Raw genomic sequence first — 24,670 nt, 5'->3', positions numbered from 1 at the left:
TGACATCCACACATTTTTAGTTTTCCTTTTTTTTGTGGATTAAATACAAATGGTACAAAAATAGAACGCATTGATACGCATAACTGCAAACTGTTCCAAAGTGCAATAACATGTCCAAAAATATATAAAACATTTCACTTTTCTGCCTTGAGGTACGGAGCAGTAGAACACACAGTGCTTGTGGCGCAGATAATCAAAGTACCTTCATGCACACGCGGTGCATAGTGCAGAAGCAGTGGTCCCGGCCCCATTGCTCCGCACCATGCGCCACGTGTGCATCGGCTTTATCTGCGCCTCATGCATCATGTGTCATACTGCTCCATACCAACAGGGCAAGAATTGGTTTTACAATTCGCGTAAAACCGGAGGGTCCTGCTCTCCTGTGAACTCAGGCAATAATGAGGTGTACAGGTGGGTATAGCGGGCTGGAGTTGAAGGTTGTGCGGAGGATGCTTGGACAGGTGGAGATTGATTTGGCAAAGTGGAAGGGACTGGTAAGGGTGCTGGGGGAGTAGGCCCTGGTGGTTGTTGGCAAGGAAGAAGGCCAGCTATGTTGCATTCAAATGTAAGGCGGTCTAAACGGCCAAAAAACAATAGCTCGCTGCTTATGTGTTCAAAGGCCATTTGCTGGGTAGGACTCAGCTGGCGTAAGCCGTCAGACAAATATTTCCCGAAAGCATCAAATCGGTCGGGAGGCCTACGTAGAACCTGTTCGGCCCGTATCAGTAATTCCTCCTCTGGGTTGTCTATTTTCTTTTCCTTGCGGCGCGATTTTTTACAGGCCTGTTGTGGCGGTGTGGGTGTAGTGGATATTCCTTGCGATGTTCCTGGAGACTCCGACAATCCAGACAGGTCCAGGGTCGGTGAATGTTCTGTCTCTGCACTGTGTTGCTGTGGAAACAAATACAAAGTTCAATTTATTAATCAAGTTTATTTATTATTTCTACAGTTCCCTACCAGCGTGAAGGATTGGCAAAACATCGCTGCAGAGTTTGAAGAGACATGGAATTTCCCAAATTGTGGAGGAGCCATTGATGGCAAACACGTCCGCATCAACCAGCCTGCACAGAGTGGTTCCTACTACTTCAATTAAAAGGGATACTTTAGTATCGTTCTAATGGCTGTGGTTAATGCGAACTACGAGTTCATCTTCCTGGATGTTGGCAGGAATGGGCGTGCTTCGGATGGTGGAACTTTGAAGGATACCAAGTTCTACCAGAGGCTCACCTCCAACACTCTTCACTTGCCGTCGGTCCAGGAAACCAAACATGGGCTCCATTTTGTGTTCGTGGCAGACGACGCATTTGCCCTTCATGAGCACATCATGAAGCCATATGCCAAAAGGGGCCTGGACCACGACAAAAGAATTTTCAACTACAGGCTTTCCAGGGCACGGCGGCTTGTGGAGAGTGCGTTTGGTATCCTGGCAAGCCGTTTCCGCATTTTCCATACTGCCATCAACCTGAGGGTGGACAAAATAGACTGGGTCGTCATGGCGTGCTGTGTCCTGCACAATTTACTGCGCCGCAAGGAAAGACCACAAAGGCCTACAGGACCAGCACCACCAGAGGTCCCAGAGGAGCCAAAGGAGGTAGTGCAGATATCCTCTGTGGAAACGCCGGCGCAACAGTATAGGGGGACTACACGCGCCATGCAGGTTAGAGACCAGTACAAGGACTATTTTAATGGAGTGGGTGCTGTCCATTGGCAGGAGAACCACATTTAAGACATGTGTGGACTGAACCTATTCTCCGGGCCCAAAAAAATAATGAGGAAGGACATGTGTCAATACCGGGTCTGTACTTACCGACAATGGTTGGGAACTTTCATCCACAGTCTGCAACACCTCATCCCCCTCACTCTCCACCATGAGGTACAGTCCGGTCCTCTGTGCCTCCTGACTCAGGGTGAAGGTTAAGAGATTGTAGTACCACAAGGAGGTCTCATACACGTCGCCGGCTCCGGCACCAGATCTCTTGGTGGTCTGCATTTTCTTATGCTCTTTTAGGAACACATTGCGGAGATTTTGGATTTTTTTCCGCACCCACTCCGCATTGGCTTCAGGGTGATATGAACGGCTGAAATTGGCCAACTCATCCAGGGCATTTGCTCTTTTAATTTTGTTACTGTAGTCTTTGGACTTCGTCTTCCAAAGACATTCGTACTCCCTGTATTTGTCGATAAATGCTTCGACGAAGTCACGCTCCTTTGCCAGAGCCTGAGACATGTCTATAAGAAAATAGATAAAAAAAATTATTTTTTTCAAAATCCTATGATTATAGTTTATATATTGTTAAGACACTTCTTTTATTTCAGGTTCACTTTTGTTAATATCACAATAAAGTTGAAAGTTTCACCAACCAGTTTCCTTTTTATTGTAAACAAGGTGATAGTGTACACAGCTTCATCTATTCCAGTGTTGGCCAACCTTGACACTCCTGCTTTAGTTGAACTACACATTCCAGCATGACCTGCTGTGGTTTTGCTATTTACCATTTACACACACAGATATATCACTGCACTGCATTGGTGGGCATCAAATGCACTGGGGGGTAATTGGTGCGCAGCTAATGCATTGGTGGGCAGCTAATGCATTGGTGGGCAGCGGTGGCCAGCTAATGCATTGGTGGGCAGCGGTGGGCAGCTAATGCATTGGTGGCCAGTGGTGGGCAGCTAATGCATTTGTGGGCAGCTAATGCATTGGTGGGCAGCTAATGCATTGGTGGGCAGCGGTGGGCAGCTAATGCATTGGTGGCCAGCGGTGGGCAGCTAATGCATTGGTGGGCAGCGGTGGGCAGCTAATGCATTGGTGGCCAGCGGTGGGCAGCTAATGCATTGGTGGCCAGCGGTGGGCAGCTAATGCATTGGTGGGCAGCGGTGGGCAGCTAATGCATTGGTGGGCAGCGGTGGGCAGCTAATGCATTGGTGGGCAGCTAATGCATTGGTGGGCAGCGGTGGGCAGCTAATGCATTGGTGGCCAGTGGTGGGCAGCTAATGCATTGGTGGGCAGCGGTGGGCAGCTAATGCATTGGTGGGCAGCTAATGCATTGGTGGCCAGCGGTGGGCAGCTAATGCATTGGTGGGCAGCGGTGGGCAGCTAATGCATTGGTGGGCAGCTAATGCATTGGTGGCCAGCGGTGGGCAGCTAATGCATTGGTGGGCAGCGGTGGGCAGCTAATGCATCGGTGGCCAGCGGTGGGCAGCTAATGCATTGGTGGGCAGCTAATGCATTGGTGGGCAGCGGTGGGCAGCTAATGCATTGGTGGCCAGCGGTGGGCAGCTAATGCATTGGTGGGCAGCTAATGCATTGGTGGGCAGCTAATGCATTGGTGGCCAGCGGTGGGCAGCTAATGCATTGGTGGGCAGCGGTGGGCAGCTAATGCATTGGTGGGCAGCGGTGGGCAGCTCATGCATTGGTGGGCAGCGGTGGGCAGCTAATGCATTGGTGGCCAGCGGTGGGCAGCTAATGCATTGGTGGGCAGCGGTGGGCAGCTAATGCATTGGTGGGCAGCGGTGGGCAGCTAATGCATTGGTGGGCAGCGGTGGGCAGCTAATGCATTGGTGGGCAGCGGTGGGCAGCTAATGCATTGGTGGGCAGTGGTGGGCAGCTAATGCATTGGTGGCCAGCGGTGGGCAGCTAATGCATTGGTGGGCAGCTAATGCATTGGTGGGTAGGGAAGGTCCAAATACCTGTCTTCAATTTGGCTGTGATCCAGGATCCTCCGTCACTGCTATCCTGTACCGTCCACGAGTCTCACAAAATGGCTGCGGAGGGAGTGACCAGGAAATGAGTATAAACAAGCAGGATCTGACGACGGTCTGACGAGGCAAGTGCACACGATCATCTCGCAATCTGCATACAATCAGCCCCCAATCTGAGGTCGGATTGACAGATCTTTACTGCAGTAGGTAGGATCTTCAATCCGACTTACGACCGGCGGGTACGCGCATCGGATCGGAATTGTGGGCTTAAAACAAACGATTTTGCACCAATTCATAGAAAACGCTCGTACGACCCATCGAAATCGGAGGTTTTTATGCCAAATCGTCCTGGTGTGTACGGCCCCTTACCCTTTCTCTCACTAATCTCACAAACTTAATGGAGTTGTCTACTTGTCGACTCAGGAAATATACTTGTGTAACCTTTTTTCAGAAATAATCACAGGGTAGAAGTTTGTGCTCAAATACTGTATATAGAAAGAATAAACACCGTTAATTAACAACCACATTCCATGCAATTCCTTCATGATATAAGACCTATATTTGTATGTTGCTGCTCTGTACCTGACAGGCTCATTGCATCTTCTTTTAAACCAACCGGATCTGATTAATTTGATAAATGCACTGAAAGCTTATAGAGCCATGTAAAGTTGGTGTACTAACGACCTTTCTTACAGTGAGCTTCATTAATTTAGAGAATTAATGTTTTCTTTTGGCTTTTATTCAAAATATTGTATAGTAATTCCTTCCTTTATTTAAAGTTATGATGAAAAATAGCAGACGGTTAGTTTAGTATGACCAAGCAAGGATCGTTAAATCACCTGAGTGCATATGCTTCTCGTACTATTATTCACGTGAAACTAAACTGATATTTTAAGAAAATTAGAAAAACATAAAAACAGCTCTACCTATGTCTAAAAGGCAATTACATATGAATTATTATAATCTGAATTTACTAAAGTGTGAAAAACATATAATGGGATGTTGATACTGAGGTAGTTCACAGACTATTAACCATTTCAGTTATTAGAGCTTTAAAAATGTACTTCAGCCTGAGGGTTTTGGTGTGCATTGGCATACATCCCAACATGATCCATTCCAGGAGTAAAACTTCTGTTCCTGGATTTCCCTCTTAATTTATGATTGCCCTCTTAATATGATGTCATGAAGAGATTGCAACAATAATGTTACAGAACATTTGAGTATGACTTCCAGCAAAAGCAACTGCAGACAAAGGCCTTTATTCTGGTTCACTCGCAATGGCAAATTCCTTCTCAAATGGACAAAACCATGTGCACTGCAGATGTAACTTGTGCAGTTAAGTAGTTTTGGTTGGCTTCTGCCTCAATGACTATCACATACTGTACTTTACATGGAAGTATACAAAGGTGGCTGACACACAGATATACAATTGAGAATGGTATAATTAACCCATGATTTTACCTACTGTGGTCTCAATGCCTACAGATGGGGCAGGTCCCATCCTGGCTGGCGGATCGCCAGAACGTCTGCGCTGGCGACCCGCCAGCAGCCGCGCCAGTGAATACACTGAGACGCGCGTGCGTCGCACGCGCGTCTCAGTCTCCGTCGCCAGCGCGACGGAAACCCTGTCCGTCTCCGCCTCAGGGAGACGGACAGGGTTAGGGGGGGTTAGGGGGGGATGCGGGCAGGCGGCGGGGACCCCGGGTTACCACCGGCAAGCCGGCGGGGACCCGGGGGAACGGATGGAAGCGCCGTCGGAAGGGGACGCGCGCGCCTCTCGTGCGCGCGCGTCCCCTTCTCACCATCGCCATGGCGCTGGCGGGGGATGGCGGCTGGCGACGCCAGCGCCATCCCCTGCCAAGATGGGACCTACCCCATCTGTACCTTTTTGAATGATGTCTTATATACCTCTACAACTAATGAGGAACATTTATATTGGAGCCTTATATGCACAATATTTTCGCACAGGGACCGATCAAAGGGTCTGGGACTCTGAATGTGTCTTCTTTTTTTTTTTTATAAATTGTTTTTATTGCAAAGGATGAATATTACAGTATGGAATAACATGAACAACATCATATATTGCAAACATTTTTCATTTTTTCTTATTCATTACATGTTATTGAATGCATCCATGAATTTGAAAATCAAACAATAAAGATTATGTATACAGTAGGTGTCAATTGTGTGCATTAATATTAAAACATTTTGAACATATAAAGGGTATGTTTTAACAAGATATATGGTGTACTGATCAGTTCCTATAAATGTTATTCTGTTCAAAACAAACTTCAATAAATAGGATCCATAATTGAGACCTTGGTGTGATTGGCTGTTTTTTTTCCTTAAAGTTAGAAGAATCATCTTGTCGTTTTACAATGTTTACATCTTGTTGTTCTTAATCAAATGAAAAAGAGGTAACTAATATCGTTAAATATAATATAATATAATATAATTAAATAAGTTTAAAAGCAGGGAGAAAGGGAAACAAAAAAAGAAAGAAAAAAAGAAGAAAAGGGGGGGGGGAGGGGAGCCATGCGTGTCCAAGTTATTCACCTCCTTTTATGAGTACACAATTGGTGGGTCTTGTAAAAGTATTCTGGTTTCGTACCAGAGAGTCGTGCGGAAACATTTATGGATTTGTTGTTTAGTTTCCGCTGGTAACGTATCTATATAACTCTAATGTATCTTCTTTTTAATGAATACCTAATAAATGAATAATTTTAGCAATTAAATAATTGTTTATTTCCTGGCAAGTGTGCGGCCACGCAGAGTTTTCTTTTTGTTTCTTGCCCTATACATACCCATGGTTAAAAGATCTGCCCAACTAAAGGTTGACATGGAAAAAACTATTTAATTAGTTTTTCATGATTTTTTGTTTTTTTTAAACGATTTATTCATACTTTGGGCAGTATTCAATGAGAAAAATTTGCCGTGTTTTATGGCGAATTTGTGCTTTTTTCGCGTTGGACGGAGAATTTTGGTCTCAAAAAGTGAACCACCCTATTCAATGTGATATTTTCGCCGTCTTTCTAAGTGATTTTCGCCGTGTCTCTCCATGTAGAAATTCTCCATCTTTTCATGGAGAAGTGGAATGTGAACTTTTAAAATAAAAGTTTTTATTTAATTTTTTTTACACATAATAGCCATCAGGGGACCGGAGCCGAGAGCCGCTTATTAGATATTCATATATTCATTGCACCCGATCATTGCATATGCACGATCGGGAGCAGTGAATATACCCGGTCCCCTGCTGGCTCTGGGGGGGGGGGCAGCTTGTGCTGTCTGGGTCCCGGGGAGCACTCCTCCCTCCACATACGTTCTGGGGCAGGCAGGGAGACTTCAATCTCCCTGCCTGCCCCCACCCCACGGCTCCCTGCAGCGGACGCTCATCCGCTGCAGGGGTTAAGATTCGCCGTGAGGGGCAACGAGCCCCTGCGACATTGAATAGTGTCTAAAGACCCATGACGGAGAATCTCCAAACATGGAGAATCTCCGTAAAAACACGACGAGTGCATGGCGAGAGAAAAAAACCTCTCACCATGCACGGAGAAAATTCTCATTGAATACTGCCCTTTACCATACAAGTGGGCATAGAGGGAGAATATAATAGTGTGCGGAGCACAGCGAGGCACCATGCCCAAAGTGTGCTCCCATGGCACACGTATACAGTATGTCAACATAGGCACCCAAAAAATCATGTCGACCATTTTCCAGGTCGACATTTTGCTTATAATGACATTTTGACCATGTCAACCAAATGCATGTCGACCTTTATCATGTTTCAAACTTTTGACTGTCGACCAATAGACACTGTCAACTTAATGACCCATACCCCAGTAAAATATGGAATACAGCCAAAACATAATAGTCATGGCACATAACAATCCTCAAATGGTAACCATAATAAATGAACAATATACAGTAGGTTTATTGTAAGTGTTTTTTTGACATGGTACCCTTCTAATATTTGTTCATATAAATAATATGCATGTGGAAAACTTTTTTGAATGTTTCAAATTTTTTAGGATGTTGCATGGTTTTTCTTCACCCAAATTATTGAAGCAGTGCTTAAAAAAGTTTCTCATCTACTGTACTGTCACCACTTTATGGGGGTCTGATTTTCTTCTCCTTATCCACACTTTCCCACATTTTCTTTAACTTGGAGTTTTCTTTGATGGTTTAAGTCAGACCATCTTTTTGGTGTTGGTATTGTACATTTTTTCTCTTATTACCAATTTCAACTGAATTTATATAGCTGGTCAATGCAGGTGACATGGATGTGACTCTTTTAATTTCTCTCTTGTTTTCCTCCATACCACTATCTGCAACATTATCTTGTAATTTATTTATTTGGTATCCTCTCCTCCTTCCATCTTTTCTTGAGCCTCTCCCTCCAGCATGACACCTTGGCATCCATCTTGCTCTTGTGCAATATCTACAGCATGGGGGGGTTATTTAAATTGGTATAGACTAGAGATGTGCACCGGCCACTTTTCAGGTTTTGGGTTTTGGGTTTTGGGTTCTGATTACCTTGAGGTTTTGGGTTCTAATGGGTTTTGGCAAAACACCTCCTAAGTGTTTTGTGTTTGGATTTTTTGGGTTTTGGGTTCTGATTTTTTTGTTAAAAAGCATAAAAACTGCTAAAATCGCAGAATTTGGGTGTTTTTTTTGCTCCTACGCTATATTAACCTCAATAACATTCATTTCCACTCATTTACAGTCTATTCTGAACAGCTCACACCTTACAATATTGTTTTTAGGACAAAAGGTTGCACCGAGGTAGCTGGATAACTATGCTAAGCCACACAAGTGTGCGGCCCAAACACGTGGCTCATGTAAGAGTGGCACTGCAGCGGAGTTATGTCACAGAACAGCGCCACTGGAGTGCAATTAATATATGTCAGTGGGTATGCACCAGCAGGCAGTTATACAGATACATCAGTATTAGGCAGTGAGCCCCAGACCACAAAGGTAGAGATATACGGCAGTATTTAATTATTTATTAGGCAGTGAGCCCCAGACCAGACGGTACATACGGCAGTATAGCCAGTGAGCCCCAGACCACAAAGGTAGAGATATACGGCAGTATTTAATTATTTATTAGCCAGTGAGCCCCAGATCAGACGGTATATACGGCAGTATAGCCAGTGAGCCCCAGATCACAAAGGTAGAGATATACGGCAGTATTTAATTATTTATTAGGCAGGCAATATTTAATTATTTATTAGCCAGTAAGCCCCAGACCACACAGGTAACTAGATAAGATATAGGGCATTATTATTTATTAGGCTGTGAGCCCCAGACCACAGACCACCAGACTGGCAGATTCAGTGCAGGCAGCAGTGCAGCACCAGTGGACTATATATAGCCAGTGACAACAGCAGCAAGATACAATATTTATTTTGTGGATAGTTACACTGGTAGGTAACACAACAAGTGGCGTCAGCAAACCGGAGTTATTTACTGCGATATATGTAACGGCAGCGGTGGCAGCAAACTGGATACCCAGATATCAGCTGGTTGTCACTAGCCAGTGACAACAGCAGCAAGATACAATATTTATTTTGTGGATAGTTACACTGGTAGGTAACACAACAAGTGGCGTCAGCAAACCGGAGTTATTTACTGCGATATATGTAACGGCAGCGGTGGCAGCAAACTGGATACCCAGATATCAGCTGGTTGTTGTCACTAGCCAGTGACAACAGCAGCAAGATACAAAAGTGGATACACTGGTAGGTAACACAACAAGTGGCGTCAGCAAACCACAGTTAAAAATTTAATTACTGAGTCTGCGATATCTAACGGCAGCCAGTGGTGTCAGCAACAACAACAACTTAATTATTTTTTTTTATATTTTTATATATTTTTAATTTTTTTTTTATTTTTTTTTATATACTCTGAGAGGTAGGTACAAGGTAGTGGCACTGGCAACAACAGAGGTGACTGCCTGGTAGGTGTTTACAACCATATAACAGGTAGCCAGGCAGCACAAAAACCCTCTCTGGCAGCACAATAAAAATTATTAAACCCCCCTCTGTCTGTAGTATTCTGTAGCAGGCTAGCAGCAGCAGTGACACAATTAGAGATGAGCAGGCTATAGCAATATAGAAAGAAAACCCCCTCTGCGGCAGTACAATAAACCCCCCTCTGTCTGTAGTATTCTGTAGCAGCAGCAGTGACACAAATTACAGATGAGCAGGCTACAGCAATATAGAAAAAAAAATCACTCTCCAGCAGCACAATAAAAATGATTAAACCCCCTCTGTACTTGCAGCTCTTTAGCAGCAAGCAGCACAGTGACACACACAACGCTCCAGCAAACCCCCCTCACGGAGCAATAAATAAAACCCCCCTCTCTGGCAGCACTGCTGCCTGCTCTGCGTCGCCCCACAGAATGAAGATGGCGGCGGCGGGTCCCGGCTTTTATGTAATCCGGATCTCGCGAGAATCCAACGTCACCAATGTGACGTCGGGCCTCGATTTCGGCTCCGGGCCTGCGCGGGAGTCCGCGGACGTCCTGGATCCGGATTCGGATTCAGGACGTCCGTGTGGATCCGGATCTCGGAGATCCGGACCCGCTCATCACTAGTATAGACCAATCACACTGCTTTATAGAACATTAACAATAAATAACCTTCATTCGGTATTAGTAGAACTAATGCCATCTAGCAAACTATAGATTTATAATAAAGTTTTTTTTCTTGGTGAGTATGAACATACTTTAGTTCTAGTATGATTCCTTTAATGTGATGACTGATTTATAAAGTGTGCTTGACAACATACAGTAGTTCACTTTTTAACATGGTAAATAGTGTAATATATATTGCCCTTTGGAATTAACCTGCTATGCTGCAGTATAAAATAAAGAACAAAGTCTTCATCTGAATCACTGGGCCTTATTAAAATACAAAATATATACAATGTGATAGGAAAAAATAAGTGTTAATAAAGTGTTAGGGTGTGCTAACCTGGAGCAGACCAGCCCTACCAACACAGGGGGCACCACACTCCCAAACCCATCCCATTAGCAATAACATATATGTCTGGGCTTAATAGCCCAGTGTAAGCCCACATGATAATGGCCTACAACATCTGAGAGCCAGCTTACCTGGAGCTACCCCTGGCTTCTCCAATGGCACTCAGGTGTCAGCAATCCCTCCTAATGCTGACCCATCTATGCCTCTCTCAACTGCACAACACTTTTGTTGGTAAGCTGCTCAATCAGAAGTCTGTCACTCAGGTGCCAAAAGGGAGGGGTAATTCTGGTTAGGAAAACAACATTTTGTATCCCAATTGCACACTGAGTGAGAGATATCTACATACTAATCAGATAATACAGAGATCTTGGTTGCATATATCTGCAGATATAGGGCTAAGCCCCCAGGCCGTACGTCAAGGCATCTGTCACTGGGGGTCCCTAATACTGGGTATGACAGACGTCGGATTGAGCAGCTTACCAACATAAGTCTTCTGTGTGTAGTGTCCAGCTGATGTGTCCTACTCTCATTCTCCACCAATTGTGACAATACACAGTGGGCCTTATTCCAGTTCACTCTTTCTGACAAATCCTTCTTAAGGTGGCCATACACACGCAGATTTATCTTCAGATCTGGCTGGTTGGAACAAAAACATGGTTATGGATGAGAGCAAATGTCAATTGACCATTTGCTTGGAAATGCTGGAAGACTGACAAACTGTCACTCATCCATAACCATGTTTTTGTTCCAACCAGCCAGATCTGAAGATAAATCTTACTAGTGTATGGGTACCTTTAGATGGACAAAACCATGTGCACTGCAGGTGGGGCAGATGTAACTTGTGCAGAGAGAATTAGATTTGGGTGAGTTATTTTGTTTCTGTGCAGGGTAAATACTGGTTGCTTTATTTTTACACTGCAATATAGATCTTACTTTGAAGTAAAACTCCCCCCAAATCCAACTCACTCTGCACAAGTAACATCTGCCCCACCTGCAGTGCACATCGTTTTGTCCATCTAAGAAGGATTTTGTCAGAAAGAGTCAACTAGAATAAGGCCCTTAGTGAGTTGGTTAGCCAGACCAACCCATCTGTGCTTGCAGTTAAAAGGCAGGCAGTCTTAATGGGTCACTCCATCAGTGACCTACCGTTTGTAGTTTGTGTTTTGTGGTCAGTAAATTAGGCGGGTGTTGGCTTGAACTGTGTTATAAGTCTGGCATGTTATATTAAACCTCCTAGGTTGGTCCTTTACGGGGAAGCACAGGGCAATATGGAGGAAATACTCAAAAAGTTTGCTGAACGGGCAGCTGGGCAGCAGACTCAGGTCCAGATGATATATGATGGGCAACAAGCCAAGGTCCAGAAGATACATGCAGGGCCACAGGATCTGATTGCTAAACATCAAGCTCAGATGCAGAGCCAGCAAACTCAAATTAAAATGTTACACGATGAGTTAAATGCATTCCTTTGCACATTTCAGCACATGGCCATGCATTTGGGATGGGCTGAAGAAGAATAGTATGACAGGATGGCCCCCTGTTTAATATCAGAGGCACAGTGAGCATAAGTGGATATGACTGTGGCTGAGACATGTTCATAATCTGGCCTTAAGAAGGCTATACTTGCCAGGATTGGAGTGATGGGGTCCAGCCCAGGAATTCTAGTGGCTGGAGGGCTCTGAGCCTCCCAGTATTTAGCTGGCCACACTAGCCCGGCTGGCAAGGGCCTGGCTGCAGCTGGATGGAAACTCTGCAGTCAGGATTGTGGGCATAGTTGCAATGGACCAGGCTATGCAGGTGTTAGACCTCCAGAGATTTGAGGAGCTGGCAGTGGTGATTGAGCGGCACCTGACAGTTGGAAAGCTGAATAACCCCAGATCAATATTTGTGCCAGAAGGGCTGCCTCTAGGAATTTTGGGGCCCGGGGCTGATTTCAGGTCTGGGCCCCACCCATACTCCTGGAGCTGTCAGTGCGCTCCCCCACCCCCCAACCCAAGCTGTCAGTGTGGTCCCATCTCCCCTCAGGAGCTGTCAGTTCCCTCCCATCTCCCCCTCTCACTTATCTTACTGCTCGGTCCTCACTCAGCAGGTACCGAAGCACATGCTTTTTCAATGCAGGACACTGGCAGCCAATTAAAATGCAGTACCAGTTGGTGAGCCAATCAGAGCTTGTGTACAGCGGCGTAACTATAGCACTGCAGCCCCCGCCACCGTGGGGGGGCACTGTGCATGTGGGGGCGCTGGGGGCTGCGGTGCTATAGTTAACCCCCCACAATCCCCCGCAGACTGTCACTTACCTATCGCGCTGGTCCCGGTGGCTCCGTTCTTCTGCTGAGGACCACCACAAAATGGCCGCCCCCATATAGCACACAGTTCTCTGAAACTGTCTGCTGTATGGGGGCGGCCATTTTGTGGTGGTCCTCAGCAGAAGAACGGAGCCGCCGGGACCAGCGCGATAGGTAAGGCTGTGGGGGATTGGGGGGGGGTGTTTGCATAGGCGGCGAGGAGGCGGGGCGGCAGGGCAGGGGGGTTGGGTTGCTTGGAGGGGCGGCGGCGAGGGGGGGCGCCCCCCCTAATGGCGGGGGGGCGCCCAAAACGTAGCTACGCCACTGCTTGTGTACCAGCAGTAGCACTGGTATACTGACCACCAGTTATACCAGCACTACTGTGTGACTTACAAGGTCACATTTTTTTCATTTCTGGTTAAACCAAAGGCACCACCTCCCTTAGTGTGCTTTGAATGTGACAAGCCTGGTCATGTGCCCAAAACAGCAAGAGCTGATAGATTGCACTGCAGGCAAAGCTGTTCGGCCGATGGTCAGTATGGCTGCTGCAGGGGTATCCCAAGCAGAGTCCACCCTGCTCATGGTGCGAGTGCAGGTGGAAGGTAGGGAGAGCTTGGCATTGGTGGATACTGGTAGAAAGCTCACCATTGTTGCTGCCAACATGGTCCCTCTAGGCGCTGACAAGGTCCTGCCTCCTGTCAGAGTGTTGTGCATTCATGTCCACAAGTGTACTTACCCCTGACCATAAAGGGCCACGCATTAAAGGTGGTAGTTGCAGTGACATCCAGACCACCTTATCCATTAATTCTGGGTGGTGACTTTCCGTTGCTGCAGGAACTAGTTACCTGGCATGACTCTGACAGACAGCCGCTGATGCCACTCTGGGGCCAGAGGCCAAAGAGCTACTAACCATGTACATATGGAGCTGCCCTCATTATTGACGAGCGCTCACCAGATCTCACTAGCTGGTGAGCACTGGCGGTGGACGGGCTGGCGGATGGGAACCTGTCTCACTTAATCTCGCATGCCCCATTCTGGCGCACAGCAAGGGCTGGTGGCTGGTGATCATCGCAATGGGAACCGCTCTAACGAGAGTGGCTCCATCTGTATACCTGCTTGAGGAATAGCGAAAGAGTTCTTAACGGACCAAGGTAATCCTTTTGTTTCTTAACTAGGAAGTATTTATGCTGGTTGTTAAAAGTAGACAGAATTACAACAGTGTACCACCCACAAACAGATGGCCTGCTAGAAAGGTTTAATCAAACCCTTAAGCAAATGATAAAGTTGGCAGTGTATATATAGCTACACCATTGAGTAGTTTAAATGAGGTTCTTCCTATGACATACAGTCCTGAAAATCAGCAGATAGAAAAACATTTTCTGAATCAAGCTGATCTTGAGTTAGGACTAATTATAAAAGAGGATACTGGGAAGTTATCATTATTGGAGTGATGTGATCATTATATCCAAAAGGATATATGCTATTTCTTCATAAGAATTTCTTTATCTGTATGATAAATAAGAGTGGCTGCTAGTAAATGTACTATTTCTAGTACAATAATCTGGGATGACTATTTACTGACAAATTATTTTCTAAACTTAAATGCACTATTGATTGCCTCATTACAAAATAATGTTCTAGTTTTATGCTTTATATAATCTACATTCTACTGAGCACCTCAGATAAGGATGAATTGGTGACCAGCAGGTCCAATATAGATATGGTCACAGTGATATTTTGATATTTTATTTCTCTTGTTGGATCTACTATCTGCCTCTCCCCAATGTCACCAACTGCCTTTCACCTGTTGACTGTTACCCACTGCCTCTTCCAAGCATCACCCATTGCCTGTCACCTGTTGACTGCCACCCACTGCCCCTCCTCAGTATTACCAACTATCTATCCCCAGCACCACATACTGACTGTCATCCACTGTCTGTCCCCAGTGTCATCACTGACTGTCACCTATTAACTGTCACCCACTGCCTATCCCTAGTGTCACCCATTGAGATGATCCCCCTCTAGGCACCCCCACCTGGATCATCAGGGGGTAGACACCCCCAAAATTCCTAAATATAGCCCAGAGACACAGACACTCTCTTACCTGAGATAACTGCATTTTTCCCAATGCCTGCAGTCTCATGGGAGCCATGCCTCTCACACTAATAAAGCCATCCACAGGACTGTGTGCTCTATAGTAATATAACATTACATTATTAGATACCAGATGTATGGCTGCAGTGGGAAATAGTCCCTAATTTTTTTAGAAGTGTTGTGCCTATCAGGGCATATACCCCTGAGCCTGATATGTGTCTGTTATGGCATAGATACCTGGCCTTTGTTGTAGCAGAGCTATTTCCAGACTCAAGGGCTCCAAGCCACAGGGGGTCTCCATACTGCTCTGAGACACTTTCTAAAAAGCAGGATTGAAATCCCACCAATCAGGACATTTTGCAATGTCACCAGGTGAGCAGAGAATCCTGGGAGTTTGGAAGTTTTCAAGAGGTCTCGCACAAGGTTTGGGGATTAGTTGAGTTAAGAAATTGCAGAGGAGACAGGCGGCTGCCAGGAACCAAGCCTGTCTGTCTGATGCTGGTAGATGGGAACGCAGCCAAGCCTATTGCCCCCACCAGAGCTATCGCAAGTACCCTGCTTGTGGGCCAGCCGGAACTGGGTGACTTTCCAGTGTACCCTACTCACAGGAGACAAGGGAATTCACACAGGCCTCACGGCTGAGATCAGCAAGACAGAAATCATCGCCCTTCCAGCGACCAACATCCTGCAGGAGTCACCAATGGAAGTATTCCCTGAGGGGGTATTGACTGGCTAGGAACAGGGGTCATTTTGCTTTGTGTGGTCCTTTTTATAGCAGTCTAGTCATAACTTTGTTTATAGTTAATGCTACCTGTGTATGTATATATATATATATATATATATATATATATATAATTATGCATATAGTGTGGTTACGGTTTACATGTTGGATTTAGTCTTTATTGTAATAAAGGTGCCATTGTACCCCTGTACTGTGACCCTGGAACACCGTGCACAGCTGTAAACACTGCCTTTCTCAAAGCGGAAATGACCACCAGGCGAAAGTAAATGCACACATGAACCCGGGATCGTCACACCCATTGCATCTCTCATTGGTGCAGGTCACAAATTTTTAATTTTCAGGAGGGCCCTGAACATGCTAGCACCAACTCAGTTCCATGCCTATGTGTAACTGTACTACAACAAAATTACATTTTGGAGATCGGTGTTTGCCACTTTTACAACTACTTTTTTTTTTTAGAAAACCAAAGGTCTGGCGCTATATATCTGAGTAAACCTCTTTACAATGAAAAGTTCCTACAAACAATTGCTGCTGTTCTTACGAGGAGTTTGCTTGGGCTCCTCAGAATAAGATACACAAAAAACACAACAAAGCAGAACTGCGCAAGGGTTGAGGTAAAATTAAATAGTGAATTTATTTAATAAAAATTCATAAAAGAATTATAACATTGTCAAAATTGCCCATTATATGCTACACATACCAAATATATATCCCCAGGGAAATAAAGATGGCTCCAAATTTTGTCAGATTTTATACAACTCTTATGCAGGGTTTCATAAGCGATGTTAGTTGCCGGGGGTTGCTTAGTACATGAAGAGGTTAGTACAGACTTGAAAGTTAGTATAGCAATCCTTTGTTATTATTTGTATGTCTGGCCAGACATTATGTGGAAGGTACCTGTTATGTTGACACACGGTATCAGTGTTCAATTCTCCCAGCCGCTGGTGCCGAATCACCCAAGATGTGCAGCTTTATCCGGAGTCTTGATTTTATAATAGATCGTGTCCACTGTGGGTACCTGCCAGCAATGAGTGTGACTGAGCATCCGAAAGGTGTAATTTAGTATCTGACGTGTTTCCCCGCCTGCTCTGCGCTATCAGCGGCTTTTTCAAAGGAATCAGATGAGGGTTCAAGTCTGTACTAACCTCTGCATATACTAAGCAACCCCTGGCAACTAACATCGCTTACGAAACCCATAAGATTTGTATAAAATCTGGCCAAATTTGGAGCCATCTTTATTTCCCTGGGGATATATATTTGATATGTGTAGAATATAATGGCCAATTGTGACAATGGGCCTTATTTTGGTCGATGCGTAATTTTCTGAATTCTTTTGGATGGCGTTTTTTAGCCGTCTGCGCATGCGTGGGCAACGCTATGCGCATGTGCCACGCACGGTCTCCGTACTCGTTCTTACTAATACTGTACAGAAATGTGCACCGCATTCACTTGGAAAATATGGGCGTCATTCGGAAGTACACAGGGGCATAGTTTCAAAGTGGGCTAAACTGGGCGTAAACATGGGTGTACACGAGGGAGTGCACTAATTCTGGTAGGCGTGCATTCGGACAGAACACCGACTGCAAACGAACCAAAAGGCAGGAAATATGCGGTCTCCATAAGCAAGTATTGCTTTGCGGACACCACTCGGTCATGCGCTAGGCATTCGGAATGCCCAATCAGTACACTCGCACCTGAACCAATGTCAGCTGAACACAATACAATCCACTCCTTTACTCATTGCTCATTAATTACACTCTTTTCATTGCTTCAATTGGAACCATTGCAGCTTAAATGGACCATTACAAAACACACAAATCTATGCATTTTTTCACAAATGTCTTCTTTGCATACATAGCCACAGCAGAATCATTAAGAACACATCAGGTGGCTTCACAAGAAAAGTATAGCACCAACACTTCAAGTACAGCAGACAGTAATGGTAGCCGAAAGAGGGCAACAGGGGAACCAAACAAAACATTCGAACCGAGGGCAAATGTGGGTACCCTGTGCACGGGATTGGGTTGCACACAGGAAGCTGACACACACAGCTAAATGAAAGATTTGGGAAGACATAAGGGTGGAGATTAATGCGGAGCCAAGTTCATTTGCGGGACTTTTTGGCTGTGGTAGGGCCCTTGCCACGTGCAGCAGCTCCTCGGCCACTGCCACGTTGGGATGGTGGGGCAGGTGGAGGTGGAGGTGAAGGAGGAGGAGGAGGGCCGCCATGAGGCGGAACACTTCAACTCCACTCCCCCTACACACACCCCTCCCCCTAGCCACTCACCAACCTCCTTATTCTCCCTTCCTTCCCCACCCATCTACCCTGGTCATGATGACCCAGCCCTACCCCTACCCAACTACCCACCACCCAGCAACGTGGAGCCTAAAATGGGTGTGGAGCTGGCAGGCAGTGGTAAGTAGATGTAATGCCTCATTACTGACTTATTTAGGTACAGTTTGTTATGTCGCACAGCTGATTACATTTTGCTTTAATATAGTAAAGACTAGTAAAAACAAATGGACAACAGACACACTTTGGGGTTATAGGGCCATGCTGCAAACGTGGAACCTGGAGGCTCATGTAGGTGATGAGTGATTATTTATGAAGGGTCTTTGGATAGAAGCACAAACAAAACATAAATGGAGTATGACCAGGCCTGATTTATAATGGAGTCACAAGTGGCCAGTTCCCCAGGGCCCCCCTCTAGCCAGTGGGCCCGTGTTGTTGCCATGTATTTTTGAAAGCAATTATGTAGGATGGATTTTCCTTAGAAAATGTTTGGTGCATGGAAGAGGATTAGTGCTGCACCTTCACCTATCTGACAATGTGACAATGATTCATGAAGTAAGGGGTAGAGGGACTAGCCTTTTAATGTGGTATGTATGTGATCTATCTATCTATCTATCTATCATGCAGTTTAGCATGGAGCAGTAAACATGCAGGTTTATATGTATGGCAAAATGTGGCATGTTCTAGTGGATGTAGCTTTCTTTTCTTTTTTTTATTCAATACTAGCTGACCCGCCCGGCGTTGCCCGGGAAAACCTTGGGGTTTCTTTATTTCCAAAATTGCTGAAAAATGTCATCTTACAGTATGCTGTGCCAAAAACCTAAGATTGTAATTTGTTATAGATTCCACCATAATGTTAGAATGTGTTTGCATTGATACTCAATGATGGCAATGAAATCAGGTGTGGTGTTGTTGTTTGAAACACAACGCTCCTGAGTTGATAACTTTTATGTGTTGATGAATTCCACATCCACTCCTGAGATTTAGCACCTACTGTATGACATATCCTTCAACATCTGAGGGTCAGAAATCGGTACAAAATCAGAAAGGGACGTGGCCACACCTCCATTTCTATACTTTCAATGCTACAGTTTCTAGGGTGTGTAATTACAGGCGCTGAGTGCGTGGGGACCGGGTGGGCGTTACTTACCGCGCCATAATTAATAAAAAATTCACTGCTCCCTGCCACTGCCACTCCCCTCACCGAACCTGCCTGCAGCAGTCTCTGAGGTCTGGGGATCTGTAAAGCACATGCACCGGGCATCTCTACCAAACAGTGGGGCAGCCCCTGAGTGTGGGAGCAGGTCCGCGGGCCTGGCCACATGATGTCATGACGTGACGCACGCTACCCGCACCACTGTAATGCACCACTGGGAATGGGTGCAATGGGCCAAATTCTTCCCTACACCCGCCGGGCCAATCCACTGATCCAGCCATCACAATCATCAATGGATGCATTGATAAGGTTTGGAGTGTAAGAAGTTGAATTGCCATATTACAAACTGTACAATTTACTCAATAAATCGTGAAAAAAAATGTAAGTATACATAGAAGTACAATCAAGAAATTAAAGTAGGATTAAATAATAAGTTTTGATTCAAACTGATAATTGTTTGGATGGGGTGGGTTGTGAAACAAATCTATAGGTGGGGGTATGGATATTGTGGGCATAATTGGTGTTTGTTACACCTACAGGGGGCCCTCAATTGATGGGATTTTCACTACAGTGTCACAGTCACAGTGTCACCATAGGGGGATTTCCAATTGGGGTCCAGGTGGTCTTTCAGGGACCCTTTACAAACCTGTAGGTCTCTTCTCCTTGAGCTTACGGTCTCCCTTAATGATAGTCAATCACTGAGGGAGACCGTAGGCTCCAGGAGAAGAGACCAACGGGATTGTAAAGGGGTCCCTAAAAGACCCCCTGAACCCCAATTGGAAATCCCCCTACGGTGACACTGTAGTGAAAATGTCTCATCAACTGTACCAAACACCAATTATGCCCATAATATCCATACCCCCTCCACCTATAGATTTGTTTCGCAACCCACCGCCATCCAAACAATTATCAGTTTGAATCAGAATTTATTTTTTAATCCTACTTTCATTTCTTGATTGTACTTCTATGTACACATATTTTTTTCACGATTTATTGAGTAAATTGTACACTATAACGTGACAAATCTTCATCTCAGTCTTATTCTTCAACTTCTTACACTCATAACATTCAAACAAATGCATGCAGCGCTCATGCCCATCGACCAAACATTATCTATGAACCAAAAGAGTCTGGGAAACCCTTAAGGCAGAGCAGCGCCTGATATCCAACTGACTAACAGGGTGAGTGCAGTGTAGCCACTTTGTATTGATCAATGGGTGCAATGGCCAGGACAAAGATTTCTCAGTGCAACTGGCCGGGGAGCGCAGTGACAGGCTGGAGGACTTGAGAGACGGATATGGGGAACAAAGTAGAAACGGTACATTAGGTACAGTTTTTGTTTGCCGGTACAGACTGTTAAATAAACTGCAAATAATTTTTTATGTGTTCTGTGTGTTTGTGTGTGTTGTACTGTTTTTGTGTGTGTGTGTTGTAGTGTATGTGGTTGTGTGTGTTGTATTGTATGTATCTGTCCAAAGTGTGTGAGGTGTGCTACGTATATACAGTATGTGTGTGTTGTGTCTTTGTGTATCTGTGCAATATTTAAGTGTGTGTTTTGTGTGTGTGTTGTACTGTTTTTTGGGTGTATGTGGTGAATGTGGGTGTGTGTTGTGCTGTTAGAGGTAAGTTATGTGTGTGTGTTGTGTGTATCTGCCCTATGTGTAAGTGTGTAAGGTGTGCTATGTATAAATCTGTGTGTGTGTGTGTGTGTGTGTAGTGTGCTGTGTGTATCTGTGCAATGTTTAAGTGGGTGTGTTCTGTGTATTGTACTGTTTTTGGGTGTGTGTTGTAGTGAATGTGGGTGTGTGTTGTACTGTGAGTGTTGTGTGTATCTGCCGAATGTGTAAGTTTGTGAGGTGTGCTACGTATATATGTGTGTGTAGTGTGCTGTGCGTATCCTGGCAATGTTTAAGTGTGTGTGTTCTGTGTGTTTGTTGTACTGTTTTTGGGTGTGTGTTGTAGTGTGTATGGATTTGTATTGTACTGCATGTGGTGTGTTGTGTGTGTGTATCTGTCCAATGTGTAGGTGTGTGAGGTGCTCTAAATATAAATGTGTGTGCTGTGTGCTATGTGTGTGTATGTGGTGTACTGTGTGTGTGTGTGTGTGTGTGTGTGTGTGTGTGTGTGTGTGTGTGTGTGTGTGTGTGTGTGTGTGCGTGTACAATGTGTACGTGTGTGTGTGTTATGTGTGGTCTATGTATATCCTCAATTATTTCCTAATTGTTTAAAGCCTTCACCATAATGTTAGAATGTGTCTTTCATACTCAATGACAGCAATGAAATCAGGTGTGGAGTTGTTCCTTCGCAACAGTTTCTCAGATCGTCGATCTTTTCCCCAGAACATCAATGAAGGAAAATTAAAACTTGGTGTTTTTTAAATTTCTAAGTGAAATTTCCCAAAAACGGCTTCGAGGTGCACACCACCGGGTCCAGAGGTATCTTGTTGCTGAATTTGGTGTCTCTGAGTGCCACGGTGTGTCCGCAATGCGACGGACACGCACACACACACACACGCACACAGACTCTTCAACTTATTATATAGATTCTTTATTTTTTCCATATACATTTAAATACATACATTTAAAAAATAACAATACCCCGTTACACATTCAGATGTACATTACATACCTACAAACAAACATACAAAAACAGGTCATCTTATAACTTTTCAACATTTCAAGGGTTTACAGTACATTAGTTATTATTGATTAAACCGCCCTATTTTGCAGTGTAATTTTTCTTATTATTAATTTATATGATGTATATTTACCCCCTTTATCTATTTTTCTAGTATATCAATGCTACATTGTGTTTTCCCAGTGCATTATATTGGTATCATTCATGTGCCTTATTTTATTACTACATATTTATGGGTCTTATTGTTAGGAAAAGGAAGGGAAAAGGAGGAGTATAATTTTATTATCTCTGCCCTTCTCTATCCCATTCCTAGCTCAAGTGCTTGTGCATATGTGTATGATATATATATTTTATTTATTTATATACCTCCCCTCCCTACACATTATTCTAACAGGTGATGGAGTAGTTACAAGTGTGAGTCCTTTAAATTGACTTTGAATGGCGTGCCTTAGTTGTAAGTATCTGAAAAAATCTACGTTTGCAATATTAAATTCTAGTTGCAGTTGGCTAAATGATTTAAAGATTCCATTAGTGTATAGCTGCCCTATACTAACTATATTTTTACGCTGCCATAGGTTATCTTCCGAGAGTTTCTGCAGTTCTAGATATTTTTTATTATTCCATAGAGGTGATTCTGGCTCTATCTCTGCCCATTTCCATATTGTATGTGCCAGTCTCCATACCATCAGTGCCTGTCTAAGGATATGTGGCAAATTAGTTGAGGAGATACCTGATAAAAGAAATAACAAGGGAGAGCACCAGTTACCCATTTGTTCCTCAAAATACGCTTTTAGTGTTATATCCATTGTATTTTTTATCCAGGATTCCAAATGGGTCAATTGGGACGCAATATAATAATTTCTTAAATTAGGGAGGGCAAGTCCACCTGATGTCTTTTTATTATATAGAGTTTTCATTGCTATTCGAGGCGATCTATCTCTCCATATGAAGGATGATAATATTTTTTCTATAGCAGTGAAAACATGTTTTGGCATATACACTGGAGAATTTTGCCAGATATATAAGTATTTAGGTTGAACTATCATTTTGAACATGTTTATCCGTCCCATGACTGTTATTGGTAATTTCTTCCACACATGCAGTCGCTTCTTAAAGTTTATTGTAACGGGGTCTACATTCAATTCTACATAGTTCTGTACCGCCGGGGTTATCCATATACCCAAATATTTAAACTTGAGGGTCCATTTTAGGGGAGACTCTATTTGTTTTATTAGGGGGATTTTACCCGAAATTGGGAGTATGCTGGACTTATCCCAGTTTATACGGAGTTCGGAATAGTTTCCGAACCCTTTTACTATGTTCAGCATAGTTTGTAGCGAGTTTCCCGAATCTCTCAGGAACAGAAGCATGTCATCTGCATATAATGCAACGACATCCTCTGTTTCCCCTATTTGTATTCCCTTAATATTAGGATGCATACGAATCATACAGGCCAAAGGTTCAATTGCCATAGAAAATAACATGGGGGACAGGGGGCATCCCTGTCTAGTGCCTCTATTTAATTTAATTGGAGTTGATGTATAACCATTTGCTGTTATTACTGCAGTAGGTTGTGCATAAAGTAGTTTTACCCATTTGATAAATTGAGAACCGAATGCGCACTTTCGGAGCACTGCCCATAGGTATTCCCACTCTACAGTATCAAAGGCCTTGGCCGCGTCTAATGATACAACCAAGGCCTCTGTCTGCGGGTCCTGTTGCCTCTGTAGATGGCAATATAGTCGTTTCAGATTTTGCGTTGTAGATCTGTCCGGCATAAAACCGGTCTGATCTGGATGGATTACAGATGTGATTATACGACTCAGCCTATTTGCCATCACTCTGGCCAAGATTTTTGCGTCAGTGTTTAACAGGGAAATAGGCCTGTAGGAGTCCGGAGAGAGTGGATCTTTATCTTTTTTAGGGATCAATACAATAGCTGCCTCCAACATAGTTGGCGGCAGTGAGCCCCACTCTGACAGTGTATTATATAAGTCAGTTAAGTAGGGAATAAAGAAATCATTAAATTTTTTATATACCTCGGTAGGAATACCGTCTCTTCCTGGTGCTTTAGAGGCCGGGAGCGAAGATATTGCTTTTCCCACCTCTTCAGCTGTAAATGGAGCATCAAGCATTTTTGCATTCTCTTCTGTAAGAGATGGCATTACAATTTGATCCAAATATTCCTCCAGCTCTGCCGTTGTGGCCATCCCTCCGGACTCATACAGGCCCTGATAGTACTCCCTAAACACCTCCGTTATATCCTTTGAAGAGTACTTTATTTCTCCTGTCTTATTCCTAATGCATGGTATTAGGCTACTACTTTTTTCATCTTTAGCCAAAAATGCCAACTGGCTGCCACCCATGTCGGACTGAAAGTACTGTTTGTGCTTAGCAAATTGTAGCCTTCTTTTTGATTTATGGTATAGATATGCGGCCCACTCCCTTCTAACATCAGTCAGGTGTACTCTATCTTTTACTGTTCCGGATACTATATAGTTAGATTCGGCCTGACGGTAGTTATTTTCTAAATCCTGTTCCTCTTTTTTGCCATTTCTTTTTATCTCAGTTATTCTTTTAATAAATGTACCCCTCATTACCGCCTTAATTGCATCGTGCTTTATAGCCGGGTTTTCGTACGCAGCATTATCAATAACACACATCCCCCAGTTAGTAGCCAACTCCTCGCCAGTGCCCATTAGATCCAGCCAGAAAGGATTCAATTTCCATGCCACTCCACCCCTGTCTAGGCCCATATCGATTTTCAAGAATACAGGAGAG

General features: G+C 44.3%; 1 protein-coding gene across 1 annotated transcript; it reads right to left on the bottom strand.

Annotated features, from left to right (window-relative positions):
* Window positions 1-264: 264 nt before the first annotated feature.
* Window positions 265-2,008, bottom strand: LOC146064165 (uncharacterized). Its single transcript, XM_083177356.1, has 2 exons — window positions 1,808-2,008; window positions 265-891 (listed from the first exon to the last, which is right to left on the bottom strand). Exons 1-2 carry the CDS (start codon window positions 1,988-1,990, stop codon window positions 346-348), a joined length of 729 nt encoding a protein of 242 aa, XP_083033482.1. The 5' UTR covers window positions 1,991-2,008; the 3' UTR covers window positions 265-345.
* Between the last annotated feature and the right edge of the window lie 22,662 nt (window positions 2,009-24,670).

Source organism: Crinia signifera, chromosome 3 (genome assembly GCF_055691185.1).
Source record: "Crinia signifera chromosome 3, ASM5569118v1, whole genome shotgun sequence".
Lineage (NCBI taxonomy): Eukaryota > Metazoa > Chordata > Amphibia > Anura > Myobatrachidae > Crinia > Crinia signifera.
The sequence above is the reverse complement of the archived record's forward strand: the minus strand, read 5'-3'. Positions and strand labels throughout refer to the sequence as shown.

Excerpts from the sequence above, each read along its gene's own strand:
- LOC146064165 (XM_083177356.1), bottom strand. The coding sequence starts at position 1,990 with ATGCAGACCACCAAGAGATCTGGTGCCGGAGCCGGCGACGTGTATGAG. Across the intron at positions 892-1,807 it reads AAAGTTCCCAACCATTGTCG|CAACACAGTGCAGAGACAGA; the intron begins GTAAGTACAGAC and ends TTGTTTCCACAG.